General features: G+C 42.6%; 1 protein-coding gene across 1 annotated transcript; it reads left to right on the forward strand.

The window, feature by feature from the left end:
• Positions 1-270: 270 nt before the first annotated feature.
• On the forward strand, positions 271-26,121 carry LOC105756988 (zinc finger protein 699-like). Its single transcript, XM_023725699.1, is given in 7 exon segments — positions 271-348; positions 4,528-4,717; positions 21,093-21,259; positions 21,674-21,800; positions 22,946-23,096; positions 25,087-25,184; positions 25,187-26,121. Coding segments are annotated over 7 exon segments (1,746 nt in total).

Raw genomic sequence — 26,121 nt, forward strand, 5'->3', positions numbered from 1 at the left:
CCAGCCATGCACAGCATGGGGACTGGGAGCTGATCTTCATTCTCAGGTGAAGTTTAGGGTATACAGCTTGGCCTCTGGAGGTTTCAGCATCAGTCCTTACATTCAAGTTCATTCAGGTTCCTTCTGGCACAGCTGAAGACAGATTTCTTCTTATAGTCTTGAAGAACCTTCCAGTGGCCCCTTGAGGGTTCTGGGTCATTCCAAAAGGAGAGGTTAGGGTCAAACCATAGGGAAAGTTCTGCTGGTCACACACCTGTCAAGGTGGCCAGCATGCATGCAGTTTCTACTGGATACATCCTGGGGGAAACTTGCTCTGCTTGGGGCTCCCACCACCAGTGTGGTGATGTGGTGGGCTGAGGAGGATGCCATAGAGACATGCTGGACTTCTGGGCTTCTGGGATGCTGTACCTTATAGATACTCCGCGTGGGCTGCACTGGGGCCAAATTGGATTCCTGGTGCAGGAAAAGCAGGGCTGGGGAGTCTGAGGCAGAGAAGCCCTGGAGGTCCTAGACTCTCTCACAGTTAGCTTGTATTTGCTATTCTAGATTGAGGTCTGGCCAAAGCTGGCCTCCAAATAAGGGCATTCTTGCTTTGATTTGTGCTGGTTGAGAACTCTTGCTGTGCACAGCGCTGGTCTCCTCCTCCTCTGGGTGAGATAGGGAGCTAGCAGTTTGAGCTCTGGTCCATCAGTGAGGCCCAGATATTTCCCGTGTGTAACCCATGGACACCATCGACTCAGGTTGCCAGAATTTTTGCAGTCAGTGAGTAGCTCCATGTAAGGCTTTCGTTCATAGTCTTTATGGCCCACATTCATCCATGGAGCTTTCACGATTTGCTGTGAAGTACTTTTGTTACTGGGAGTAAGGATGAGACATTTCTTGAGCAGATTTTCACACTCCGCGAACATACAGAAGGGAACATGATATTTTCCATTCAGCACCTGCTCCTGCAGCTACCTGAAGTTCTGTCCATCAAAAGACAGGCAACTTCTGACAAGTGTATATACAGTGACTCCCATGCTCCACATTGTACTTTTGGCCCTGGAAGAGTTCTGGGATAGAATGATGGGGACTGCTACAAAAGGTATCCAGCTTTTTTGCCAAAGGTGAATTCCTTGAAGACAACATCTGCAATCTTGATGTCATAACAGCATCCAAGAGCAGGTTGTCTGCTTTTAACTCTTTATGCTCACTAAACTTCTGGTGACAGTACTGCACAGCAGACACTGGCAGAAGTTAGCTTGGGACACTTTTTCTTTCACATTTCCGTGAGTCACTAGGTAATCAAGCACTCTCCTCCATTAGCGTACTCCATAAAAAGTAGAGTTTCCTCAGTCTTGATCTCTTCAAATAAATATGTTAGGATGATTCAATGTCTTCATTATTCTTGCTTCATGGGAGAGTTTCAAAGACAGGAGGAGTTCTGTTTAGTCTTGCCAATGATCTTGACCCTGATGCTCAGCCAAGCTTGGATCAGGCTGGTCTGTGCTACAGCCTCTAACCTCAGGGCCCCTACCAATGAGTAAATTTTAATGATAGTAAACGAAAGTTTTGACGTGAACGTTGATACTGGGTCATGCTTGAATTCTGACTGATCCTACCCTCTATCCCCAGATTCCCTACAAAGGAACATGCCGGGGCAGATTCTGACCCTGTGCCAAGCTTAGATTATGTCCAGCATGAGCTATAGCCACTAGCCTCAGAGCTACTTCCAAATACTGAAACAACAGATAAGATAGGAGGTTGGAATGATTCATAAGAGAACAGGAACAACAATGGGAAAAAGGAAGAGAAAGGAATTCCTCCCAGCAGGGTGGAGATCTTTAACCAGTCATTAAGAAATGGGAGGAATAAAATGAGTATCGATGGGATCAAACAAGTTTTCCTTAGTGGTTGTTCCTCAGTATTGAAGGACTCTAAGCAAATCTGGTTTATTCTCCTTAGTGAGGAGGGATTTAGAAAGGTGCAGGACAAATATGACAATGAGAAACCTGACTTCCTATTGCCTGGGGTGATAGTCCCGAATCTTATTTTGTGAATTCCTATCACTAGCTTCTTGAGGAACCATATTAAAATAGGTTGTGAGAGTGGCTACGTTAGGATCAGTCTCACTGGTTTAGAATACAGGTGGTCCCTGACTTAGGATTTGAGTGATGATGAACTGCACTTACGACCGTCCTTTTTTTTTTGTACATCTTATTGTTAGTAATATGTAGGACATACAGTATTGTAGCATGTTATGCGCTGATGTCATTCTCAGATGTTCACTTGCAGATGTTCAATGTTATGATTTACTGATCAAAACACTGCCATATAGCAGGCTGTGACCTGGTCTACAATGAAATCTGTGTCGGTGTGGGCGTAGGGAGTTGTAACGGATAGAATGTTGGGCAATGTTCAACTCCAGTGAATTACACTAGAGGGTCATAAGGGCGCTGACTTCGTTGTTTTGACACTGATGCTGACAAAGATCGTGTTATAAAGACACTGATAATAAAAGGCAATAATAATGAAAACTTTAGAAAAAAGGTGTTCTACCTACGTCAGAAACGACTTATAATGGAGTCTTCAGAATTTAACTTTGTCTTAAGTTGTGAAGCACCTGTATTGTGAAATGGAGGACAATGTTTTGGTTGACACAGGACTCGCAGCTCACTCTTGAACAATCAGAAAAAAATCAGAAACCAAACTGGTTGCTGTTGAGTTGATTCAGATTCAAAAAACAATCCTGCTGCCTTCGAGTCGATGCCGACTCACAGCAACCCTATAATACAGAGTAGAACTGCCCCATAGAGTTTCCAAGGAGCACCTGGTGGATTCACACTGCCGACCTTTTGGTTAGCAGCCATAGCTCTTAACCGGTATGCAATCAGAGTTTCCAATTCTAACTCAGAGCGACCTATAGGACAGTGTAGAACTGCCCCACAGAGTTTTCAAGGAGCACCTGGTGGATTCACACTGCCGACCTTTTGGTTAGCAGCCATAGCTCTTAACCGGTATGCAATCAGAGTTTCCAATTCTAACTCAGAGCGACCTATAGGACAGTGTAGAACTGCCCCATAGAGTTTCCAAGGAGAGGCTGGTGGATTCAAACTGCCAACCTTTTCGTGAGCAGCTGAGCACTTAACCACTGTGCCACCAGGGCTCCTGAACAATCACAGACGGTGATAAAGAACGCAAACACACAGTACCCTGATCCCAAGGGGGAAGCAAGCCTAAGAGATGGGATAAAGGGCACACTAAACTTTGTTTAAGAAGCCCCGGTGGCTCCTGGTTAAACGTTCGGCTGCTAACTGAAAGGCTGGTGGATCAAACGCATCCACAGGCTGGTGTAGGGGGAAGACCTGGCGATCTGCTCCCTTAAAGATTACTGTTGTTGTTGTTTGGTGCCATCGAGTCGGTTCCAACTCATACTGACCTCACGTGTAACAGAACGAAACAGTGCCCGGTCCTGTGCCATCCTCACAATAGTTGCTATGTTTGAGCCCATTGTTGCATCCACTGTGTCAATCCACCTCGCTGAGGGTCTTTCTCTTTTTTGCTGACCTTCTACTTTACAAAGCATGATATCTTTCTCCAGCAACTGGTCCCTCCTGATAACATGTCCAAAGTACATGAGGCCAAGTCTTGCCAACTTAGCTTCTAAAGAGCATTCTGGCTGTCCCTCTTCCAAGGCAGATTTGTTTGTTCTTTTGGCAATCCATGATATATTTAATATTCTTCACCAACACCGTTAATTCAAAAGCATCAATTCTTTGGTCTTCCTTAACGATTGTCCAGCTTTCGCATGCATATGAGGCGATTGAAAATACCATGGCTTTTGTCAGGTGCACTTTAGTCTGCAAAGTGACGTCTTTGTTTACAGTCTAGGAAGCCCGAAGAGCTCAGCTAGTAACCAAAAGATAGCCAGTTTCGGTCCGCCAGCCACTACTTGGAAACCCTATGGGATCGTTCTACACTATTCAACAGGGTCACTATGAACCGGAATCAAGCCGAAGGCATAGTTTTTTTGTTTTTTTTTTTTTAAATGCCCTATAGGTTCGCAGTGAGTCGGAACAGACCCCAGGGCACACAAAAACAACCACCACGTGGTAAGAGAACATCTCACCTTCCAATATACGTGACATACACACTCTGCTTTTAGTTAAATTATTTGAAACATTAACAAAAGCAGCACTGGTCCTCAGGACCCCAGAGACTGAAATGGATCCAAAGGAGGAGAATCGAGTTCTGTTGGAAGGAAAGAAGGCTGGCAGCCCAGGTGGAGAGATGGAGGGGGGGAATCTCAGGCCCAACCTCCCCCACTCCATTCTCTGCTCCTTGTCATCTGAGGCCCCGCCCTGCCCGCTGGACAACCCCGCCCCCCGCACAGCCCCGCCCCGTGCACAGCCCCGCCCCCTGCGCCGTTTCCCCTGGAAACGGAGAAGCGCGCTCCAAGGGACGAACTCACGAGGGTGAGTGGGTGTCGTCTTTCTAGTTCAAACCCGCGCTTCGCGTCCCCTTCACCTCCGTGTCGTCCCCCCTCAGGGTCCCGGGGCCCTTGCGGACGTTCACGTCCCCGCACCCGCCCCGCCAGCATCCCAGATCGGTGTCCGTTTCCGATTAAAGCAGCTCCGAGCGGGTCCTTCCGGCCTTCCCGCCTGCGGCCTTGGGACCCGCGCGCCCCCTTTCCTGTCGGAGCCCTCCACCGACCACTCCCCACCTCGCCCCCCGGAAGGCCCCGCGGGGGCTTGTCTTCTCCGTCCCCCGCCCTGTCCCCTGGGCTCTCAGGGAGGCGCCGGCCGCGCTCCGTGGCCCCAGGACGCGAGTCAGAAAGTGTGGTTCATTCGGTCATTTTCAGTCAGATAATCTGTTTCTTCCTTTCTTTCCTGAAGCTTATCATTTCTTTGAAGTTATATTGTTATTTACTTAATTCTTACTATGAAATTTGGGTTTCCTTTTTCCCTCTCTAAGTTTACAGATTGAACAACCGGTTTATTTATTACCCACCCCCCGTTTTTTTCGAAGGTCCTTGGGTGGCCCAAACGGTGTGTGCAGGTGTAGTAACCTATAGTGGTTACGAGCTGTGGCTGCTAACCCAAATGTTGGCAGTTCGAGTCCACCAGGCGCTGTTTGGAAACCCGATGGGGCAGTTCTACTCTGTCGTGTAGGGTCACTATGAGTCGGAATCGACTCGATGGCAACAGTTTTTTGTATGTTTTGTTGGTTTTTACTAACCTAGAAAAAGATTGTTTAAATCCACCCATTGGCACTGCGGAAGAGAAGCCTGTGCTTTTCTAAAGATTATAGCCAAGAAAACCCTATGGAGTAGTTCTGTGGTGTAATACATGGAGTTGTCAGGAGTCCAGTCAACGTAGGGCAATAGGGTTTTTTTTCTTTCTTTCTTTCTTCGTTTTTTAATATTATGTCTGTAAAGATACGTTGCTTTGACCACATTCCCTGGTTTTGAGTAGTTCGATTGTTCATGGTGACAGTGACTCTAAATTGGTCCTTTACCAATTGTCACATAGGTTATGAAAACTTTTCCTGTAATCAGATTCTAAGTATATAAACTATCTTTTTGCTTTTTGATTTGTTTAGTTTTGCTTCCATTATCTGATTTTTGTTTACTTTCATTTTGATGTCACTGTGCAAGAACTGTGGCCTACCTAATATCTCTCTTATTTTATTTTATTTTTTTGAGATTGTTTTACAGCTCTATTCCTAATTTAAGACAACACAATATTCACTAGTAGGAGAATTTTTAAATACAGTAAGATTTGGAATTAGCTGACATTTTCTTTATGACTCAATACATGATCATGTTTGATGAATGTTCAGTGTATCCAGGTGTCTTTGATGAAGTTTTAATTTGTATTCACTAATTTGTTGTTGTTAGGTGCCCTGGAGTCGATTCTGACTGGTAGTGATACCATGTGACAGGGTAGAACTGCGCCATAGGGTTTTCTAGGCTGTAATCTTTATGGGAGCAGAGTACCAGGTCTTGGGTTCAAACCACCAACCTTTTCTTTAACAGCTGAGGATTTAACCCTGCGCCACCAGGGTTCCTTATTGCACCACCAGGGCTCCTTATTGCACCACCAGGGCTCCTTATTCACTAATTTTCATATACTAAATCCTCAGCATGCTTCCATTTTATTGCATTATAGACATGGTGATTTGAATGGGAATTGTTTTTAATTTTTCCCTTCAAGCTTCATGATTAATCAATTTTTCTTTGAATTTGAATGTTTCCAACATACATTTTTATGTACATACATAGACATGAATATCCTGTCTTGATGTTTAATTTTCCCTTTTATTAGTTGCCATCAAGTTAATTCTGTCTTATGGCAAACCATGTGATACAGAGTAGAACTGCCCCTTAGGGTTTCTAAGGAGCACCTGGTGGATTCAAACTGCTGACCTTTTGGTTAGGAGGTGAACTCTTAACCACTACGCTTTTAAATTAGTCAATAGTTGCTAAGCTCAGGAAGTAAAGTGTGCTCCTTCCTTTGTACCCTATTAAAGGCTGAGGTCAGGTCTATTCATGCTGTCTGTGATTCTCCCATTCTTCAGGACTCCTGTGAATCTGTGTTTGGCCTTCAAGTATGCTTACCTTTAGGCCCTGTGAATGACAGTCATCTCTTTGTTTTGGGTGTTGAATGTTAAACTGCAGCTTTGTTTAACAAAAGAACCCCCCACCTAATTTCCACACAGGTTGTCCCTCCAGCTGACCCCTCTGGGTGGCTGTGTGTTTCTTCCTGAAGTGGGCTCTCATTTACCTCTTTATATTTGTCTTATATTAACACAAGCCCCAGCTCTCTAATCACATGGTAAGTCTTTCTGGCATGACCAGCTTCCACTCTGTGTCACCTCTCTAAACTATCAGGTGAGGACCCAGGGGCCCAGCACGAATCACAAAGGCAGTCCTATCACTCTGGAAATTCCAGTGCTTTAGAGGTTACCTTCCAGGAGCCAGGACAAAGGCCAGAACTCTCTTTGGGATTGTTGTTAGATGCCATTGAGTCCATTCTGAGGCATGGTGACCCCATGCGTGCAGAGTAGAACTCCATAGGGTTTTCAAGGCTGTGACCTTTCGTAAGCAGATCACCAGGCCTGTCTCCTGTGGCGCCTCTGGATGCGTTCGAACTGACAACCCTTTGGCTAGTAGTTGAGCATTTAACGGTTTGTGCCACCCAGCTGTCACAGAGCTCTCTTTAGGTGAGACCTAACTCTTTACTACAGAAGTAGAATTTAAATATGTCCATCATACTAAAATACTGAAAAACATGAACAGAAAATGATAATGAAAATCCAGCCAGAAAATTCATCATTTAAAGACAACTGTTCTCAGTTTGGTTAACTATACGGTTGGTGTGTGTGCACCGTAGGTTTCTATAAAAGCCATTTTATCATTTCATGAATTAGTTTTACATATTTTTCCCATGGCCTTAAATATTTTTACACTATCATATTAATAAGGGACCCTGGTGGTGGGATGGTTAAGAGCTCAGCTGCTAACCGAAAAGTTGGCGGTTTAACCCACCTAGCTGCTCTGTGGGAGAAAGACCTGGCAGTCTGCTTCCCTAAGGATTACAGCATAGAAAACCTTATGGGGCAGTTCTACTCTGTCATATGAGGTCGCTAGGAGTCAGAATCAACTTGACACACCTAACAACAACAACATCATCGTGTTACTAGTAAAAAAGTAAATATGTATATGCATATATGTGTACCTAAGTAATGACCTTTTAACTAATTCTTTGTTGTTGGTTTTGACTTGTTTCAAGTTTTCTCGGTTAGGAAACCCTGAGCCAATGTCCTTTCAGTGGTGTCTATTTTACTTGCCTTTTTGATTCTTTGGGTACAGTTCTAGAACCCATCCACCTACATTCTGCCATTTATTAAGATGTTTGACCCAAGGCAAGTTAGAGTCTGTAACATAGTTTTCTTTCTTTCTCAAGTGAGAACAGATCCTTTCTGTTATGATCACAAGGTTCTTTAAAGCCTCTTGTTGACTCTGTGTCATCCATAATGGGATGGATTGGTTCTCAGTTTCATCTGAAAAATTATACGTTCCTTGGTGGATAGAACATAATATTTTTCACTTGTTTAAAGAAAACCACTCGTTGAATTGTTTTTTAATTTGTGTGTTTCTTTTGTCATCCACAAAAATATAAAACCCGCAGTGGCTCTCATATCTTCAGTACCCCTTAAGCAATAACTCCCCATTCTCCTCGCCTGAGTCGCTGGTAGTAACTAATAAACTTTAGTTTCTATGCTTTAATCATAGATTAAAATTAGGGATGTATAACTTGCTGAAAAGTATCTTATATGGACCCAGCCATAGCCTTACCACAATCAAAACTGAGTCATATGCCTCTTGCCTCCCCTCATATTGTTGAAAATAAGAACAATCCTCCCCCCACCCCCACCACACTGTAGACCCTTGGAGAAATGTGTGTTTCATGTTAGCTACCTTTGATATACAAGGATTTGTCCCCAGAAGGAGTGGGTGTGCTTGTGTCCTGCTGAGCGGGCTTTGTAAAGGGGCAGAATGTTGATGAACTACAGGAACCTGGTCTGCCTGGGTGAGGTGGAAGTCAGGACCTGCCCTTGGATGGCTTTACATTTTCCATTGTGAGTCTCTTGAGAGCCCCTGCCTTTCTAGACTGAGTTTTCCTTCCCTTCTTTATGGGAATGATTGAGGCTTTGTTGATTCAGAACTGAAGAGCTTCATGGTGTGGCATCTAGCCTTTGACCTTCCTCTTTCTTCAGATGATCTGCCCTGAGTTGATGGTGGTTCCAGAACATGATTGTTCATAAAACCTGTGGCCAGCATTTCAAACATTCAGTGTCCTGGTTACCCCCTTGTGCTTTTGATTTAGTAGTTCATGGAAGAGTGCTTAGAGGTCTGCACCTTTAAAATGATCCCTAAGCATTTAGAAGGAAGAGGGCAGTGGTTCCTTTAAACAAACAACAAAAATATTTTGGTAAAATATATATAATAAAATTTTGCCATTTTCACCATTTTTAAGTGTACAGTTCAGCGACATTAAATACATTAACAATATGCAGCCATCTCCACCATCTAATTCCAAAGCTTTTCATCATTTCAAACAGAAACTCAGCACCCCTTAAGCAATAACTCCCAATTCCCTCCTCCCTGAGTCCCTGGTAGCCACTAGCAGACTTCAGTCTCTATGCTTTTGCCTCTTCTACCTATTTCATGTAAGTTGTATCGTATAATATTTGTCCGGTTGTGTCTCACTGATTTCACTTAGCATAATGTTTTCAGGGTTCATCCATTGTGAAGCATGAACGAAATTTCTCTTTCATGTTATGTGTTTTTTTATCCATTCATGTGTTGATGGACACTTGAGTTGTCACCACATTTTGGCTATTGTGAACAATGTTGTAGTGAACATTGGTATACAAATGTCTTTTTGAATCCCTGCTTTCACATCCTTTGATTGGGTTCAGACTGCCAATTTAGGAGTGGAATGTCTGGATCATGTGGTAATTCAGTGTTTAACTTTTTGACAAACTACCAAACTGGTTTCCACAGTGGTTGTGCTATTTTACTTTCTCAGCCACAATGCGTGAGGGTTCCAGTTTATCTACATCCTCACCAACACTTGTTCTTTTCCAGTTTCTGAAGTAGCCATCCTAGTGGGTGTAAAGTGATATCTCATGTGGTTTTGATTTTCATTTGCCTAGTACCTAGGTGACCCTGAGCATCTTTTCATAGGCTTGTTGGGTGATTGGTGATTTTCTTTGGAGAAATGTCTATTTAAGTCCCTTGACCATTTAAAAAAATCTGGAACTATGTCGCCAGGCCTTTCTTCCTAGTTTGTCTTAGACTGGAGGCTCCCCTGAAACCTGTTCAGCATCACAGCAACATGAAAGTCCCCACTGACAGATGGGTGGTGGCTGCACATGAGGCGTATTGGTCTAGAATTGAAGCCGGGTTTTCCTGTGAGGGGCGTGAATTCTACCTCTGAACAATCAATGTCCCCATTTTCCATCCTACTCCTATGCCATGGAGTTGATTCCAACTTATAGCGGTCCTATACGACAGAGTAGAACTGCCCTGTAGGGTTTCCAAGGCTGTAAATCTTTATGTAAGCAAACTGCCACATCTTTCTCCTGCAGAGCAGCTGGTAGGTGGGAACCGCTGACTTTTTGATTAGCAGCTGAGCACTTTAACCATTGCGCCATCAGGGCTTCCCATTATAATGTTTGGCTGTCTGACACACAACTTAGCAATAACGTAGACAAAGTCATTGGGTCTCATCCTTTCCATGTAAACAGCACAAACCTAAGAAGGAGAAAATAGGCTTTTCCCTTATCCTTCAGTCTTACTCTTTCTCCTACAGCAGCCAGCTGCCACAGTGAGAATGCAGGGGTGTGGTGATAGAGGCAGAGCAGGCAGGTAAGAGGAGTCTGGGTTACTGATTACTTCACAGAGCACCTGTCACATCTGGCATTGTAAGCATTGGACTTCTTGTTACAGGAGGAGATAAAATGATAAAAGTCATGCTCGTTTTGGTTTTCTCAGGTCACTGGGGTGGCATCTACCTTAAGTGATAAGCCTTGCACAGGCCAGAGGCTGGGAGAGGCGAGCAGGGCCTGGCTGGACCACTGAAGCCAGCCGATGGGTGGGGGGTCATGGATAGGGCTGGTGGGTGGGCTGGGACAGGGCATCCGTGATAGAATGTTACTTCAGTTGCAGGCTCCAGAGCAGTGTGTGTTTGGATGTGAATACCCCAGGGGTCTTGTGAAAACATGGATTTTTATCTTAGATTTTGCTTGAGATTCTCTATATCAAAGAAGCTCCCAGTTTATGCTGAAAATAACTATTATAGAAATAGGATGTGAGTTAAAACCAGAGAATGCTGTTAGAGAAGTTAATAACAGGGTGGATAATGCTTAATGAGCAGCCACTGGTATACAGATCATGCAAGAGAGAGAGAAACCATTTACACAGAGACCAAGCAATAAGACAGTAGGTGTCAGCTAGGTGGGGTGGAGGGGAGGAAAGAAACGGGAACAGACGTGGGGGACTGCTCCTTAGAGAAAACTGAATGATTTACTGATTTATTGGTTGATTGATTATGGTCGTGTTGAAAGAGAATGTTTCCAGATTTCTGGAACGCCTGGTGGTGTCATGGATAGAGTGAAGGAGAAAAAAATTAAAAACTCAAGGGGAAGAAAGAAATGTTAGTTGCAAAATCAACAGGAAAAATACTGATCACATATTACCATGGTATGAATGAAATCAAATTTTTTTTTAAAAAAAGCAAAATGGAAGAGTTTCAACTGCACATAATTACAAATCAGTGATGCATGATGAGTTCATTGACTTGAACTGAAAAAATACATTCTCCTGAAAATTCACTAATGTTGATATCAAAGTTTGTAGGTTCTGCAAAGGTGAACCCTTAACTTCCTAGGTGAACCCTCAACCTAAGCTTCGGACTCCTGACACCACGGAGGAAGCCAGGTTCATGTGTTCTAGCCTGGGCAGTCCTGGATGCCTCTTGTGCGCTGGGATGAGGAAGCCCCTCCTGTGACATTGTGGCCAAAGGAAGAGGCCTGTGTTGCTGCATGAAGAACGCAAGTGTGTGCTCTGGAAGGCTGAAGTAGAATCTGCCTTAAGTGCAAATGCCCTCAGAGTGGAGCATGGCCTTGAGCCTGGGAGGAAGCCCTGTCCAGGGAAAAAGCTAAAGAGCAAGAACCTGTCACTTCCTCCTTACTCACCACTGTCTTTCTTCCATTTCAGGTCCCAGGTGTGGTGCAGGGAGAGATGGTCCAGCCTAGGCAGCTGGGGACCGAGGGTAACCTTACACATCCATGCAATCACAAGTAAGGATTTTAACTGCTCTGACTGGTGTGTGGACCAAACATCATTCATCTGCCTCCAAACTGCCTAGTGGCTCTGCTTCCCCTGCCATCCCTCTTCTGAAGTGGCTTCTTGGGCTTAGAGAGCACATTCACTTAGACTTCCAGAAGCCAGAGCAGGAAATGGTGCGTAGTCCAGAGAACTGGGGTACTGTTACCCTAAGTGGTAAGGCTGGATATGAATTACTAGGCTAGTGTGTGCTCCAGGCCTTGAGGTTCCTCAGTGAGGTAAATAGGTGGCAAAGGAGACCATGGAACTGAGCCCTAAGAGGCATGCTGGTGCCCTGCTCCTCTGTCACTGGATCCTTCCTCTACCCACGTGGATTTTCAAGCCTTGGATGCCCGGGGCCACCTTCTTTCTGTGACTCTGACACATCATGGTGCGTTACCATCTCCGTCCTGGGTCTTGGTTCTCTGTGTTGAATAATAGAACCTCTTGACCAGAGTCTCAAGACAAAGCAGCTCTGGCTGAGGAGACCGAGCCCCAGATCCTCCAGAGCCATCCTTGTCCCATCCCTGCACACAGTTGTTGTGGCTTCGCCAAGGCACTGGAGCCTTTTCTGTGCAGTTCTAGAACTACATCTCCCCTGACGCACTGTGTGATGTGGTGGAAAATGGGGAGAGAGTTGGTAGCGGAAGGCGCTGACTGTTAATGGGGTCCCGGGTTGGGCTTGCTCCTCATGAACTCACCAGTGAAATGAGACAAGAGGACAGTGAGTTCAGCTGGATCATGTGTGGGATCTCCAGATCCATGCTTTTTCGAAGGATGCTCTTTGAGGCTTTCTGATGTGTGGGAGGCATGTTTCCCCAGTCTAAGTCTTTGTCCTCCCCCATCTCTGCCTAGAGCTGGTAGTGAGTCCCTGTAATTTTTGACTGCTCTCCACAGTCTCGAATGGGAATCTAAAATAAAAGTGTTCTTTTTTGCTAGAAAAGCTCAATATATGAGATGGTGTATTTAACTTCTTGGTTTTACCATTTTCATTGGAAGAAAATTCCTAGATCAGTTTGTGTTTCTACTGAGAACTTTTCAACTTTTCAGTTTAATGGATATAAACTTCGCAAACACAGAGGAATGCCTATTTTAACTGATGTAAGAGTAAAAAGTCAAAAGAAAAATACGTTATTTCTCCTACTTTGTTACACAAAAGGCAACTTGGAGTTTACACTTCCTTTTTCGTCAACATGTTTTCCTGAAGTTTTTATAACAATAGATAGAGACCTTAAATCTGATTTCTTGTAAAACTCCATAATACTGTCTATGGTTCATCTTTGTTTATTGTTTTGACTGTACTGCCAAGAGTAGACACTTGATTGTGTCCAGTAATTTACTCTGACAAAGCTTGCTCTGGTGAATATAAATGTAAATTTCTAAGATCCAGGTATCAAACATTGAGACATTTAAGCCTTTTTGAATTAAGACGAGTTAAATCAAAGTGAAGGAGTTTTCACATGACTTTGTAAAATTTATTATATGAAAATTATATTTCTTTCATGTTTTAAGCCATTGCTTTAAGCTTTTATGTCAACTATGGCATAAACAAGGAGTGCGTAAACTGTTCGTTGTGTAGTTTAATAGGAATCTAAATCCCTGATAATAAATAGATCTTGTCATTTTTATGGCCTCCCAGTGTTTCCCACCCTGATGTCATCTACCTCCTGCCTGGAGATGATTGCTATCTACGTTTGAGCAGTTTATTATTATTACAGTTATTATTTCTGTTATTATAGCTTTGACTCCCAAGTTTTTTTTTTTAAATAATATTTTATTGTTTTTCTTTAGATGAAGTTTTACACAGCAATTTAGGTTCCCATTCAACAATTTCTGCACAAATTGTTCAGTGACATTGGTTACATTCTTCACAATTTGTGAACATTCTCAGTATTTCTGTTCAGGTTGTTCCTTTTCCATTAGTCTAGTTTCCTTGCCCCCTTACATTCTGTCTTTGCTTTAAAATAATTGTTGACCATTTGGTCTCATATAGTTGATTTTTTAATGGTGCACAGTACTCACAGATGATACTCTTTATTTTGTGAGCCAATATATTATTTAGCTAAAAGGTGACCTCAGGGGCTGGTTTCGGTTCAAGGTTTAGAGTATCCCAGGGCAACATTCTTGGGGAATCCTGTCATCTCAGCCTGTCCAGTAAGTGTGTTTTATTTTTTGTTGTTGTTTAGGTTTTTTTTTTTTTTTTTTTTAGGAATCTGAGATTCTGTTCCACATTTTTCTCCTGTTCTGTCAGGATCCGTCTATTGTAACCCTGATCAGAATGGTTGGTAGTGGTAGCTAGATACTATCTCATCTAGTTCTTCTGGTCTCATGGTGAATGAGGCTGTGGTTCATGTAGACTGTCCTGTAGACTAATTTCTTCTTTGAGTCTTTAGTTTCCTTCTTTCTCTTTTGCTGCAGAGTTGTAGAGAACAATAGTTGTGTCTTAGATGGTGGCTCACAAGCTTTTAAGACCCCAGTTACTTCTCACCAAACTAGGATATAGAACATAAACTTTATAAACTGTATTATGCCAGTTGACAGAGATGTTCCACAACACTATGGTCCTAATCCTTCAACCCCAGGAAACCAGTCCCTTGGAGTGTTTGGTTACATCTAAGACGTGTGGCTAAATGTGACACCCAAGTCTTAATCCGTAATGTCTATGTTGTTTAGTTTCACCTCTTCTGAGCTTTCTGTAAATTTAATTATACCTGTGTCTGGGTTCTTCTGTGACTTGTTTCCCTCACAATGCTTTTGAGTTTAATACATCCTGGTGTCTGTAGGTCTAGTCTACCCATCTTGCTATGTATGTAAGCTTCCATTGTATGAATGGGCCAGAATTTGCATACCCATTGTAGAGCTTACAGGACTCCTGCGGTTCAAGCGTAACTCTTGCTCTTGTGAATATTGCTGCTCTTATTCTCTTTCCAAGCTCTTAAGTGCTCTTGCACAGTCATTATCTAGTGAGGGGAAGTCTCTGAGTTGCACATCATAGCCAAGTTCAAATTTACTAAAAGCCAGTGTATTTTACAAATCTTCCCTCCCACAGAATATGCATGTGTATCTTTTTTTTTCCATCCGCTTATTGGAGCCCTGGTTGCACAGCAGTTAAGAACTCTACTGGTAACCAACAGGTTGACAGTTCACATCTACGAGCCGCTCCTTGAAAACCATATGTGGCAGTTCTACTCTGTCCTATAGGGTTGCTATGAGTCGGAATCGACTCGACCGCAATGGTTTTTTTGTGTGTTTGTTTTCTCTAATGAAGTAATTTTTGCTCTTATTATCAGTGTATAAAATGATATCTTACTTTGATTTTATTGTTCAAGTACCTTACACTACTTCACTACTGAAAAAACTGTGCATATTTCCCAGTCTTAACTTACATATATATGACTTTTTAGGGTCAGCAGTTCACATCCACCAGCCGCTTCTTGGAAACTCTGTGGGGCAGTTCTCCTCTGTCCTGTAGAGTCGCTATAAGTTGGAATGGACTCGATGGCAACGGGTTTGGTTTTGGGTTTTTTTAATAAACTTTGGAAATTTTCTCCCTAGTGTGTAACTTATCTTCTCACTCATTTTTGCTGCCCTTTGATGAATTACTGTGAATTTTAATATAGATGAATTTCTCAGTCTTTTCCCTTATGTCTTGATCTTCTTATTTAAGAATTTTTTCTCTATTCTGATGTTGTAAGATCATTTGCTTGTAACTTCTGACAGTGTTATAATTTTACATTCTCATAATTAAAGTTGATCTTCCTGGAATTGATTTTTGCATATGGAGTGCGGAGGAATAGATTATTCCAATTAGATAATTATTTGATAAATAACAAACATTTTCCTTCTACTTAATTCTGACTTATGGCGACCCCATGTGTTTCAGAGTAGAACTGCACTCTGTAGGATTTTCAATGGCTAACTTATGGGAAGTAGACTGGCAGACTTTTCTTCCAAGGCGCCTGTGTCTTTCGTTCAACCTCCGGCCTTTTGCTTAGTTTCTGAGCACTTAATCGTTTACACAACCCAGGGACTCCAATTAGTTGATTCTGCCCCATGTATTAAATTGTGAGTGCTTTCTACCGCTGCCCTGCAGAGCTTGCTGTGTCAGCTTTCTACAGATATTGGTGGACCTTTTCTAGGACTGTTTATTTAGTTTTATTGGTCTGTTATGTATTCTTATAATGATACTATTCTAATATAGCTCCGTTTACAAAATAAATACGTGTGAATACAATTATATATATGATACATGTGGACAAGCCTACGACTTTTTCTTTAGAATATGTTGGGTATTTGTGGATATTTACAATTACATATACATTTTTAAAGAATTTTTGTGAAGGTCAAAAAAATAAAATTGGTTGGAATTTTATGGAAGTGCATTGGAAATAATCTATTTATGGAGAACAGTTGTCTAAGAGCATGCACTATCTTTTCATTTATTTCAGTCTATTTGTGTGTCATTTAATAATGTTTTATAATTTTTTCATTAGGATGTCTTAGTAATTATAGTCCTTTTTGATACATTTTACCCTGACTTTTTATATGAATCTTTTTAATTTCTCAACTGCTTGTGTATATAAATGAAATATTTAAAAGAATCCTTACCCTGATATTTATTTTGTCATCGGAATATTGTCAGCACTATAATCATCTGTACCATCCTTGGGAGTTCTACATATACCTTTATGCTGAAAATATAGATTGGGGTGTTTTTTCTTTTTAACATTCTTACTTCTTTACCTTTTTTCTTTTTCTTTTTTGGTATGTATTGGCTACAACCTCTATGATAACATTGAATAGGAACGGAATAGTGCATGTCCTTGTTTTTTACCTGCTTTTACTAGAAAAGTCTTGACATTTTCTGCACGTATGTGCTTTGCTGTACAGTTTTTGTATGTGCCCATTTTCATCATTTCTTATCTGATTATGGCCAAAACCCTCTAACATGGCTCCCAGCTTTTACATTTACCCTCACGCACAGGTTCTTTAACAGCTGTCATATCATTTTCCATCTCTGATCAAAGGCATAAAATTGCTCTGCATTTCACTCAGATGAGAAGCTGGGGTCTTTTCAGAAGCCAACACTTTCCCCAGAACATGATATGCCTGCTGGCTCCAGTCACCTCTCCAAATTCCTCTATTGTTACTGCTCCAGCATCTCACGCTGCTCTGGTCATGCTGGCATTTGGGTCTCTGTAAAACATACCAGGCACACTCCCAGCGGCTGGCCTGTGCTCTGGCATTTCCTCCTCCTGGAACAGTCTATTCTCAGCTGTCCCTTCGGTAATTCGTTCGCATCGTTCAAGTCTTAGCTTTGATCATTGTTTTCAATGAATTGAATTAATTAGGCTATTGAAGTCTCAGGGCAAACGACTGCCCCCAAAACTGGAGGGACACGTAGGCACTGTGCTCCTGGGCTTCTGCTCTGGAATGATTGTATCTGCCTATGTGTCCCTCCACTTTTGGGGGCAGTCCTTTTCCTATGACCTCAAACTCTTGGTTTCATATGTTCAGCTTTTTTCTTGAGGATGATAGTGATGACTTCCAAGTTCTTATCAGACCAAAACCTGAAAGTCTTCATTTGTGTTTTGTATCATTACTATTGTCTATTTTCTTTTACTTTTTTCATAGTATTTATTCATGCTGCTTTTATTGTTCCAGTGGCCCAGTTTACCTTTTGCTAATGACCTTTTCATTTTGTGAGTAACCAGTGTATCTTCTCTTTCCAACACATGAAGGTCAGTGGCACTCTTTCATTGCTCTACTCCTACACTGGAAGTTGTTAAAGTCGATGAGCATCTGAAATATATATGAGTGTTTGCACAATCATCACAGAGCGCTTCCACATTTATAGATTTAAAAAATGTATTTATTTTTCCTTCCCAAGCCAGGTTTCACTAGGTTGTGTTTCCTAAAATGATTATTTTGCTTTTCTCTACACTGACTCAGTAAAAATAAATATTCTTCTGTTACTGCTTATCCCCTGACCGTGCTGCATTTTTCATAGAACTTACTACCACATGACATTATATTGTTGTTGTTAGTTGCTGTCTTAGTTATCTAGTGCTGCTATAACAGAAGTACCACAAGTGGGTGGCTTTAATGAACAGAAATTTATTCTTTCACAGTTTAGGTGTTTGGAAGTCTGAATTGAGGGTACCAGCTCCAGGGGAAGGCTTTCTGTCTCTGGACCCTGGAGGAAGGTCTTTGTCATCAGTCTTCCCCTGGTGTAAGAGTTTCTCAGTGCAGGGATCCCAGGTCCAAAGGACTTTCTTCACTCCTGGCTCTTCTTGCTTGGTGGCAGAAGGTATCCCTGCCACCCCCCCACCCCTGCTCGCTTCTCTCTTTTATATCTCAAAAGAGATTGACTCAAGATACAATCTAATCCTGTAGATTTTGTCCTGCTTCCTTAACATAACTGCCTCTAATCTTATCTCATTAACATCTTAGAGATTAACTATTTACAACACATAGGTAACTACACCAGATAAGAAAATGGAGGACAGCCCCACAGTACTAGGAATCATGGCCTAGCCAAGTTGACACATATTTTTTGGAGACATAATTCCATCCATAACAGTTGCTGTGAAGTCAGTTCTGACTCATAGTGACCCCATGTGTGCAGAGCCCCATAGGGTTTTCAAGGCTCTGATCTGTCAGAGCAGATTCCCAGACCTGTCTTCCAAGGAACCTCTGGGTGGCTTTGAACCACCAGCCTTTTGACTAGCAGTCATACGCTTACTACTTGCGCCACTTAGGGAACTTGACATTATATTTTGTTTCTTTACTATGCACACCCAAAGAAGTTATGATCCATGTGTATCTGGATATTTCTGGTTTGTTCAGTGCTGTGTCTGCTTTGCCCATGTGAAGTAGGCTCTGTGTCAGTATTACCTAAATAGTTTAAATAAATGACAGAGCCAGATGTAAGGGTGTGCTGCAGTGAATTACTTAATATTCTAGCCGTTCTAGCCATAGTCTTTGTAACTCAAACCAAATGATTGTGTGGAACCATGCTAGTGAGGTATATGGAACCCAAATGAGGGGATTGGTCGGTCAGCTTTGCCATCCTGCTAGGCTTAAAATGAGCCATACCAGAGGTGTGAAGAGAGGATCTCAACACCAACAAAGAAGTAGAAGCAGGAGTGGAGCGTGTCCTTTGGACCTGGGATCCCCATGCTGAGACCCTCCTAGACTCAGGAGACAGAGAGTTGTAACACCAAAGATGGCGAGAAGCAGCAGCAGAGGAATGGCAACAGCACAGGCAGCAGAACCAGGAGACTGGCAGGAGACTGAAGGGAGACGGCATGGTGGGCTTCCCAGCCCACAGAGCGAGAAAGCTGAGTGCTCTGGGCAGGAGGCTTGCAGTAGGGTGCCTCCCGGCACTTGGTGGAGCTAGGTTTGTTGACCCAGAAAGCTAGAGCTGAGCGCCTTCAGTCCGAGGCTTCATGGCAGACTTGGTGCTTCAGGACTACTTACTGGAAGAGCTAAAAGAGGTTTGTAACACTTGCCCAAGCAGGGCAGAGGACAAGGGGCCAGCAAGGGGTGGACTGGTGGGCACAGCTGAGAAGAGACTGTCATGATGGAAGAACTGTATCCTGAACCTACCTGAGCCTGAATTGTAACCGGTTACTTCTCTAATAAACCCCATAATCATGAGTATTGGCTGTGAGTTCCGTGTGGCCATTGCAATGAATTACTGAACGCAGAAGAGAGGTAGAGAGTGCCCCGGGAGGGACAGTTGGTATCAGAATTAGTAAAGATGGCAGAGAGACGAGGAGTGTCTGATTTCTGCCTCATAGGAATCAGCCTTGGGCTGTTCTTGATTCTCATTCCCCCTTGTAAAGTTAGAGGAGGTCAGACACTGCCTCTGCCACACCATTATTACAAAGGGCCTGAAAGGAAGTAGTCTTGCCTGAGACACTGGGATTTCCCAGGAGGAGATCCAGGTTGAATTGAGTAGGAAGCTTCCTTTGTCTCCTGTCCCCACTACCCTGCAGGCTCTAGATCATCCATGTAATTGAGGATTAACAGCCAGAATAACAAAACTGTAGGCATATGCACAGAAATGTAGTTGTCGGGAATTTAGTCTTTGGCATATTGACCTGCATTCTGACCCTGGCTCAGCAACATACCATTTGGTTAACCTTGAGCATGTGATTAGTTGATTGTAACTTTCCTTGCTATAACCCATTGGAAGCAATATCTGCTTAGGAGAGGCATGAGGAATAATGAGCTAGTGTGCTGAAAGCTTTTTGCATATCTCTTCAAATATTGTAGTTGTTGAATAAATGGAATATTTTATCATGAATATGTTGTAGGAATGGAAGTTAGGGTTTTTAATGGCTTTAAAATACGTAATCTGCTGCACTGCAGTGGAGGAACCTTTTGAATGTGGCACTAGATCAAATATTGCTGTGACACTATCATACCAGGATTGATTAGAATGACTTTGACAGCTCACTTCACCCGGTAGCCTGTTTTATAGCTGCTCAAGTGTTCAGTAAAATTGTAGTATCAGAAGAGCATTGTAGCTGCTTTTTGTGTCCTCACTACGTGTGGAAGCTAAAGGGTTGATGCTATTTAACAGAGGCCAGTCCTGCATCCCAGACGATGCCAGTGGTCACGGTTCAGGTGATCATGCTTGTGTGCCTTCCAAGGGCTGTAGATGTGAGAAAGTTTTGGAGTGGAGCATCCACAGGGTTGGTGTGTAAGTCTCTGTTTCCTCAGATGCACGAGTAGTGTAACAGCTAAATCCCCTGCACATCAGTGAACTTTCTAGAAAATGTGAATCTTAATCTCTTTTTCATGGTCAGCAAACACAATGCCATGCTATTCTGATTCTTCAAAGATTGGGCTGTTTTTCATCTTATAACATTAGTGTGTGTTTGTGTGGGTGTCTGGGTGTGTGTCTATTGAAGGGAGAGTCACTAATAATTAATTGCTGTACAGTAGCTTTTGGTCTCAGAGTTTGAAAATTGTGATGATATCTCGATTCTCGTTTCCTGTCTCTCAGTTGGTATCTGTTTACCTTTTCAATACCCTTGCCTGTCTTCATGAAGGAACAGAGTGTATAACATTGCATCTGTAGAGTTATTGAAAAGTAGGTGAGAGACATGTAAAAATTTGGAATTCCTCAAAATAATATTTTGTTTTTAGCAGGTGGTCCTGTTAGCCCCTGATCACCTGGAGTTCTTTAAGAAAATATGACAAGCTGAGGGCTCTGGGTTGGGCTGTCTCTTTGTGCTGGCCACTGGACCCCTCATGGCTCATGAGGGTCAAAAGGAAAAACTGCCAGTCCTGCAGCATTTCCCAGTTGTTAACATTTCATCCTGCTTTCACACTGTGTTTCATGTTTTGTTAAATATTCTGCTGGGTCCTGTGCAAGGATGTGAACTTTTTTTTCACAAGGAGGAGATGATCCGAATGTGGAAACAGGGCTTTCACTATAGAGCATTTCTCCAGTTGATGCTATGTGTTCTGACTGTAGTAGACCATAAAGATAGAGAGGAATGAGGCTACAATTGGTCACAGTCAGACTGTGGAGAGATAAGTTCATTGTGTTTGAAGTACTGTTAAGTATATGAGACAGGATGCAGTCCATGGGGAAGCGTATGTAGACAGTGAAGGGATGAGGTTGATGGCTAACCCCTAGAGTAGACGTTAGTAGAACAGAAAACCTGTGTCAAATCCCCATGAAATGTCAGTCCCCCAGGACTGTCAGCCTCACCCTTTCTTTGGCACACACTAGAGTACGTGGTACCTTGCTGAACCAGAATATGTGGGAATTTTTAGGACTCCGTGGCTGTTGAGGATGTGGCTGTGGACTTTACTCAGGAAGAGTGGGCATTGCTGGATCTTTCTCAGAGACAACTCTACAGAGATGTGATGATGGAAATCTTCAGAAGCCTGGCCTCCGTAGGTATGGAGAAAAAAAAACCCAAACCGATTGCCGTCGAGTCGATTCCGACTCATAGTGACCTTATAGGACAGGGTAGAACTGCCCCATAGGTTTTTAAGGAGTTCCTGGTGTATTTGAACTCCCGACCTTTTGGTTAGCAGCCATAACTCTTCATTTTTAAATTTTTAAAATTTTTTTGTGACCAAATATGTCATTCTCATTGATGTTACTCCATTGTATGGGCCAAGGAATGGGAAAACATTGTTAAATAAAACAAATACGGTCATTTGATCTCTGGAACATGCATATCTTGGTTTCCCATGAATACAGAGCTCTTGTGTTAAATTGACTTCTCATTTCGATTGTGGTTAAAAGCCTTAAGGGTCTTTAAATTTGTAAATGTGAGTGTTGACTTCAAGGGTTTCTTTGGTGCACAGAGAGATATTTGTGGTCTGGGACCATATAAAGAATGTTACTTTGTTTTTTAAAAAATTTGACATGATTATTTTGCTACAAATGAATTCATACCTGCCAATCACCAGAGACCCTGAGGACCAAAGTATTGGCCTAGTGTCAGGGAAGTGTTCATTGCTCCTCCCTGTCTTCCCTAATGGTATGACTTCCTCCATGATCACCACGTCAGCTACACCCATTTGTTCTCCCAGCGTAGCAAGAGGAAGACCTGAGGAGAGTGCGGATAGCACTTGTCTAGGACCACTGAGTTGGGGGCACCAGGAGACAAGAATCGTTTGAAGGACTGGGCCTGTATGGAGGGAATGAGATTTGAAAAAATCAATTAGAAAAAGTCTCTTTTGGGTTGAGGAGTATGTGCTTCACAGATACCTGAGCTTGCTTTTCTAACTTTCATCAACCAAACACACCTGGTTCATGGAGAAAGACTGTCCCCTTTTACTCTTCTAATGTTCCATGTGCATTGTGTCCAATACCTTTCTACTCTGCTCTTCTAATTACACCCTATGTATGTCACCATCACTCTCAATCTTCATGGAAGTATTTCCTTGTAAATTGCTTTCTCAACATTGCCAAAGTATGGAAACAGCAAAACGTATCAGAAGCTTTCTTTGCTCACAGCTACCTTTTTCCTCTGAGTGTTTTCTCTCCTTTTTGTTTCATGTTGTGAACCTCACCTTAAATCATTGGGTCAGCTTCTCGAAACCTTACTGATGGAGACAACCTATCCACTGAAAGTATAATAGTACGATTCATGAAAAATGACACCTGGTTCTTGATGGTAGGCGAAATCCGTGAATTGCATGGCACTGAAGATCAGGATAACAACCAGAAAACACATGTGAGGTGGGTGTCATTTATGCGAGAGACAGCAGTGCTTCAGGAGAGAGTCTTAACAAGGTATAACGACATTAAAATATTTATATACCTAAGGAGCCCACGTGGAACAAATAGTTAAGCACTTGATTGCTAACCAAAAGATTGGCAGTTTGAACCTATCCAGCAGCTCTTTGGGAGAGAAACACCTGGCAATCTGCTTCCGTAATAATTACAGTCAAGAAAACCCTATGGGGCAGTTCTCCTCTGTCATATGGGGGTCACTGTGAACTGGAATTAACAGCCCTTAGTGATATCAACTATACATTTGTATACACACCCACACATGCATATGTGTATACACACCCATATATATGTATAAAAACCCATTGCTGTCGAGTCTATTCCAACTCATAGCGACCCTGTAGGACAGCATTGAACTGCCCCGTTGGGTTTCCGTAGCTGTAGTCTTCAAGTAAGCTGACTGCCCCATCTTTCTTCCACGTAGCCGCTGGTGGGTTCAAACTGCCAGCCTTTTGGTTAGTAGCCAAGTGCTTAACCACTGAACCAGCAGGGTTCCTGAGTTTTTATGCATGTGTATATATACATATATATGTGTATGTATATGTATGTATGCATGTATGTATGCATACGCACACACACACACTGCTCTCTTTTCAACATGCTTAGGTTCCAAAGACCAGATAGTTTTGCAAAAATTGGCATTATGTGAAAATGAAGGATTTTTTCTGTTTTCAGAGCATTCGTCCAATTTTTTTTAGAAAATATGATCATAGACATAACAGCTAAGATTACTAACGTACTCATTACTGTGACGAGTCATTGATGAATTGTTCCTCTGTGAGGAAAGAGGGTTGGAGGAGACAAAGCTGGATAAACCCGGGCTCTGTGCCTGGAGGGCCCGTGGTTTAACCACTTCACCTTCCTCTTGTGCTGGGTCAGACCTCCCTTCGTGGCGCTGCCTCCAGGGCTCCAGTCTCTCCCCTACAAGCCCTGCCTTCCAGATCCCAGAGCCTGTTCTGCTCTCCAGGCCTGGCGAGTCACCAAGGCTCAGGGCTTTTGCAAGGGAGCTGTGAGCCTGGCTGGGTACACAACCAGCCCCACCAAGGTGGAGGCTTCAGGCCAAGTTCGCCTCACTTTGGGATGTCATTAAACTCACAAGCATTTCTTCAAACACCTTCTCCATTGCACTTTCTTTTCCTACCTTTCCACCCCACAGCAATTTTGAGTTGCAGGGCCTCAGGTCACATAGGAGATTGGAACCCAGAAGAGGTGCCTGTGGCTGAGCACTGCCTGTGCGTCCATCTGGAGGCTGTGGCCCCAGAGGAGCCTGGCCCTGACCAGCAGCTTGATGTGGCAACCCAGTCAGCAGGAGGGACCATAGGGCGAGATTTTCTGAGGCCCTCCTCATTAATGTACAAGATAATCTGATAATAGGTTTTTTATATTGTTGCAAGTGTGAAATGTCAGATAAAGAGATAGCTGATAAGTGAGGAGTAGAGATGTTTCTTTGTGTGTGCATGTGTGCACATCTCAAACCTGTTGCTGTGTTGTCTATTCTGACTCTTGGCAGTGCTGCTAGGTGGGTTTGAACCACCAGCCTTTTGGTCATATGGGGTCACTAAGCTGGAATCAACTCAATGGCACTTAATAAGAACAATTATATGTATAAATACACACACACACTCACATATATATGGCAGTGCAAACTTTTGTGCCATCCAGGTATCTTATATGTGTATATAAAACCAGCACTAATATTGTGTGTTCACAGAATTTTCACAGTGCAATATTTTCATAAATGTGAGTCCATTTAATATTTGAAACATTTCACTTAAATACAATTGTTAGAGAGCACCATACTTTAGAAACACAGTAAAAATAATGGTAGCATGTCTGCTAGATGATTTAATCTATGAAACATGAAACAATTCAGGGCAAAAAAATACATGTTTAATGTGTATGGTAATGGTGAAATAGTAACATTTGTATCCAACAGTATGCTGCCTATTTTTAACAGAAGGCATTTGTTAGAGAACTTCTGTTAAAATAATGAAGACAATCATTGTGGACAGACCTTCAGCCAGATTGCAAATCTTTCGTGCTAAAAAGAACTCCTATGGAAGCATATCCTTCTGAATGTCTTGAGTGTGGAAAATCCTTGATGAATCATTCATCAGTTAAACATCATATCAAATCTCACTCTGGATGCAGTATCTATCAGTGTAAGCAATGTAGAGAAGCCTGCAGTTGTCCCTCTTACCTCAGCACTGCTGTGGGAACTCTTACTGGAGAGAAATGCTGTGAATGTAATGAATGCGGCAAAGGCTTTCATCGTTCCTCAAACCTTACTATACATATGAGAATTCACAGTGGAGAGAGGCCTTATGTATGTAAGGAATGTGGGAAAGCCTTTAGTCAGTCCTCAAACCTCACTGCACATATAAGAACTCATAGTGGAGAGAGGCCTTGTGTATGTAAGGAAGGTGGGAAAGCCTTTAGTCAGTTCTTAGACCTCACAGCACATATGAGAATTCACAGTGGAGAGAAGCTTTATAAATGTAAGGAATGTGGCAAAGCCTTTAGTATTTCCTCATACCTAACTAGACATGTAAGGATTCACAGTGGATACAGACCTTATGAATGTAAGGAATGTGGCAAAGCCTTTAGTCTTTTCTGAAACCTAAGTAGACATATAAGAATTCACAGTGGAGAGAGACCTTATGAGTGTAAGGAATGTGACAAAGCTTTTAGTCAGTCCTCACACCTGGCTTCACATATAAGAACTCACAGTGGCGAGAGGCCTTACAAATGTAACAAATGTGGCAAAGACTTTAGTCACTCCTCAAACCTCACTAGACATGTAAGAACTCACAGTGGAGAGAGGCCTTATGAATGTAAGGAATGTGGCAAAGCCTTTAATAAGTCTTCACACCTCACTATACGTATGAGAACTCACTGTAGAAGGAGACATTATGATGTATGGAATGTGGCAAAGCCTTTTGTGACTTCTCAGCACTCACACTATACATAG

The sequence above is a fragment of the Trichechus manatus genome, unplaced genomic scaffold (assembly GCF_000243295.1).
Source record: "Trichechus manatus latirostris isolate Lorelei unplaced genomic scaffold, TriManLat1.0 scaffold00359, whole genome shotgun sequence".
Classification (NCBI taxonomy): Eukaryota; Metazoa; Chordata; class Mammalia; order Sirenia; family Trichechidae; genus Trichechus; species Trichechus manatus.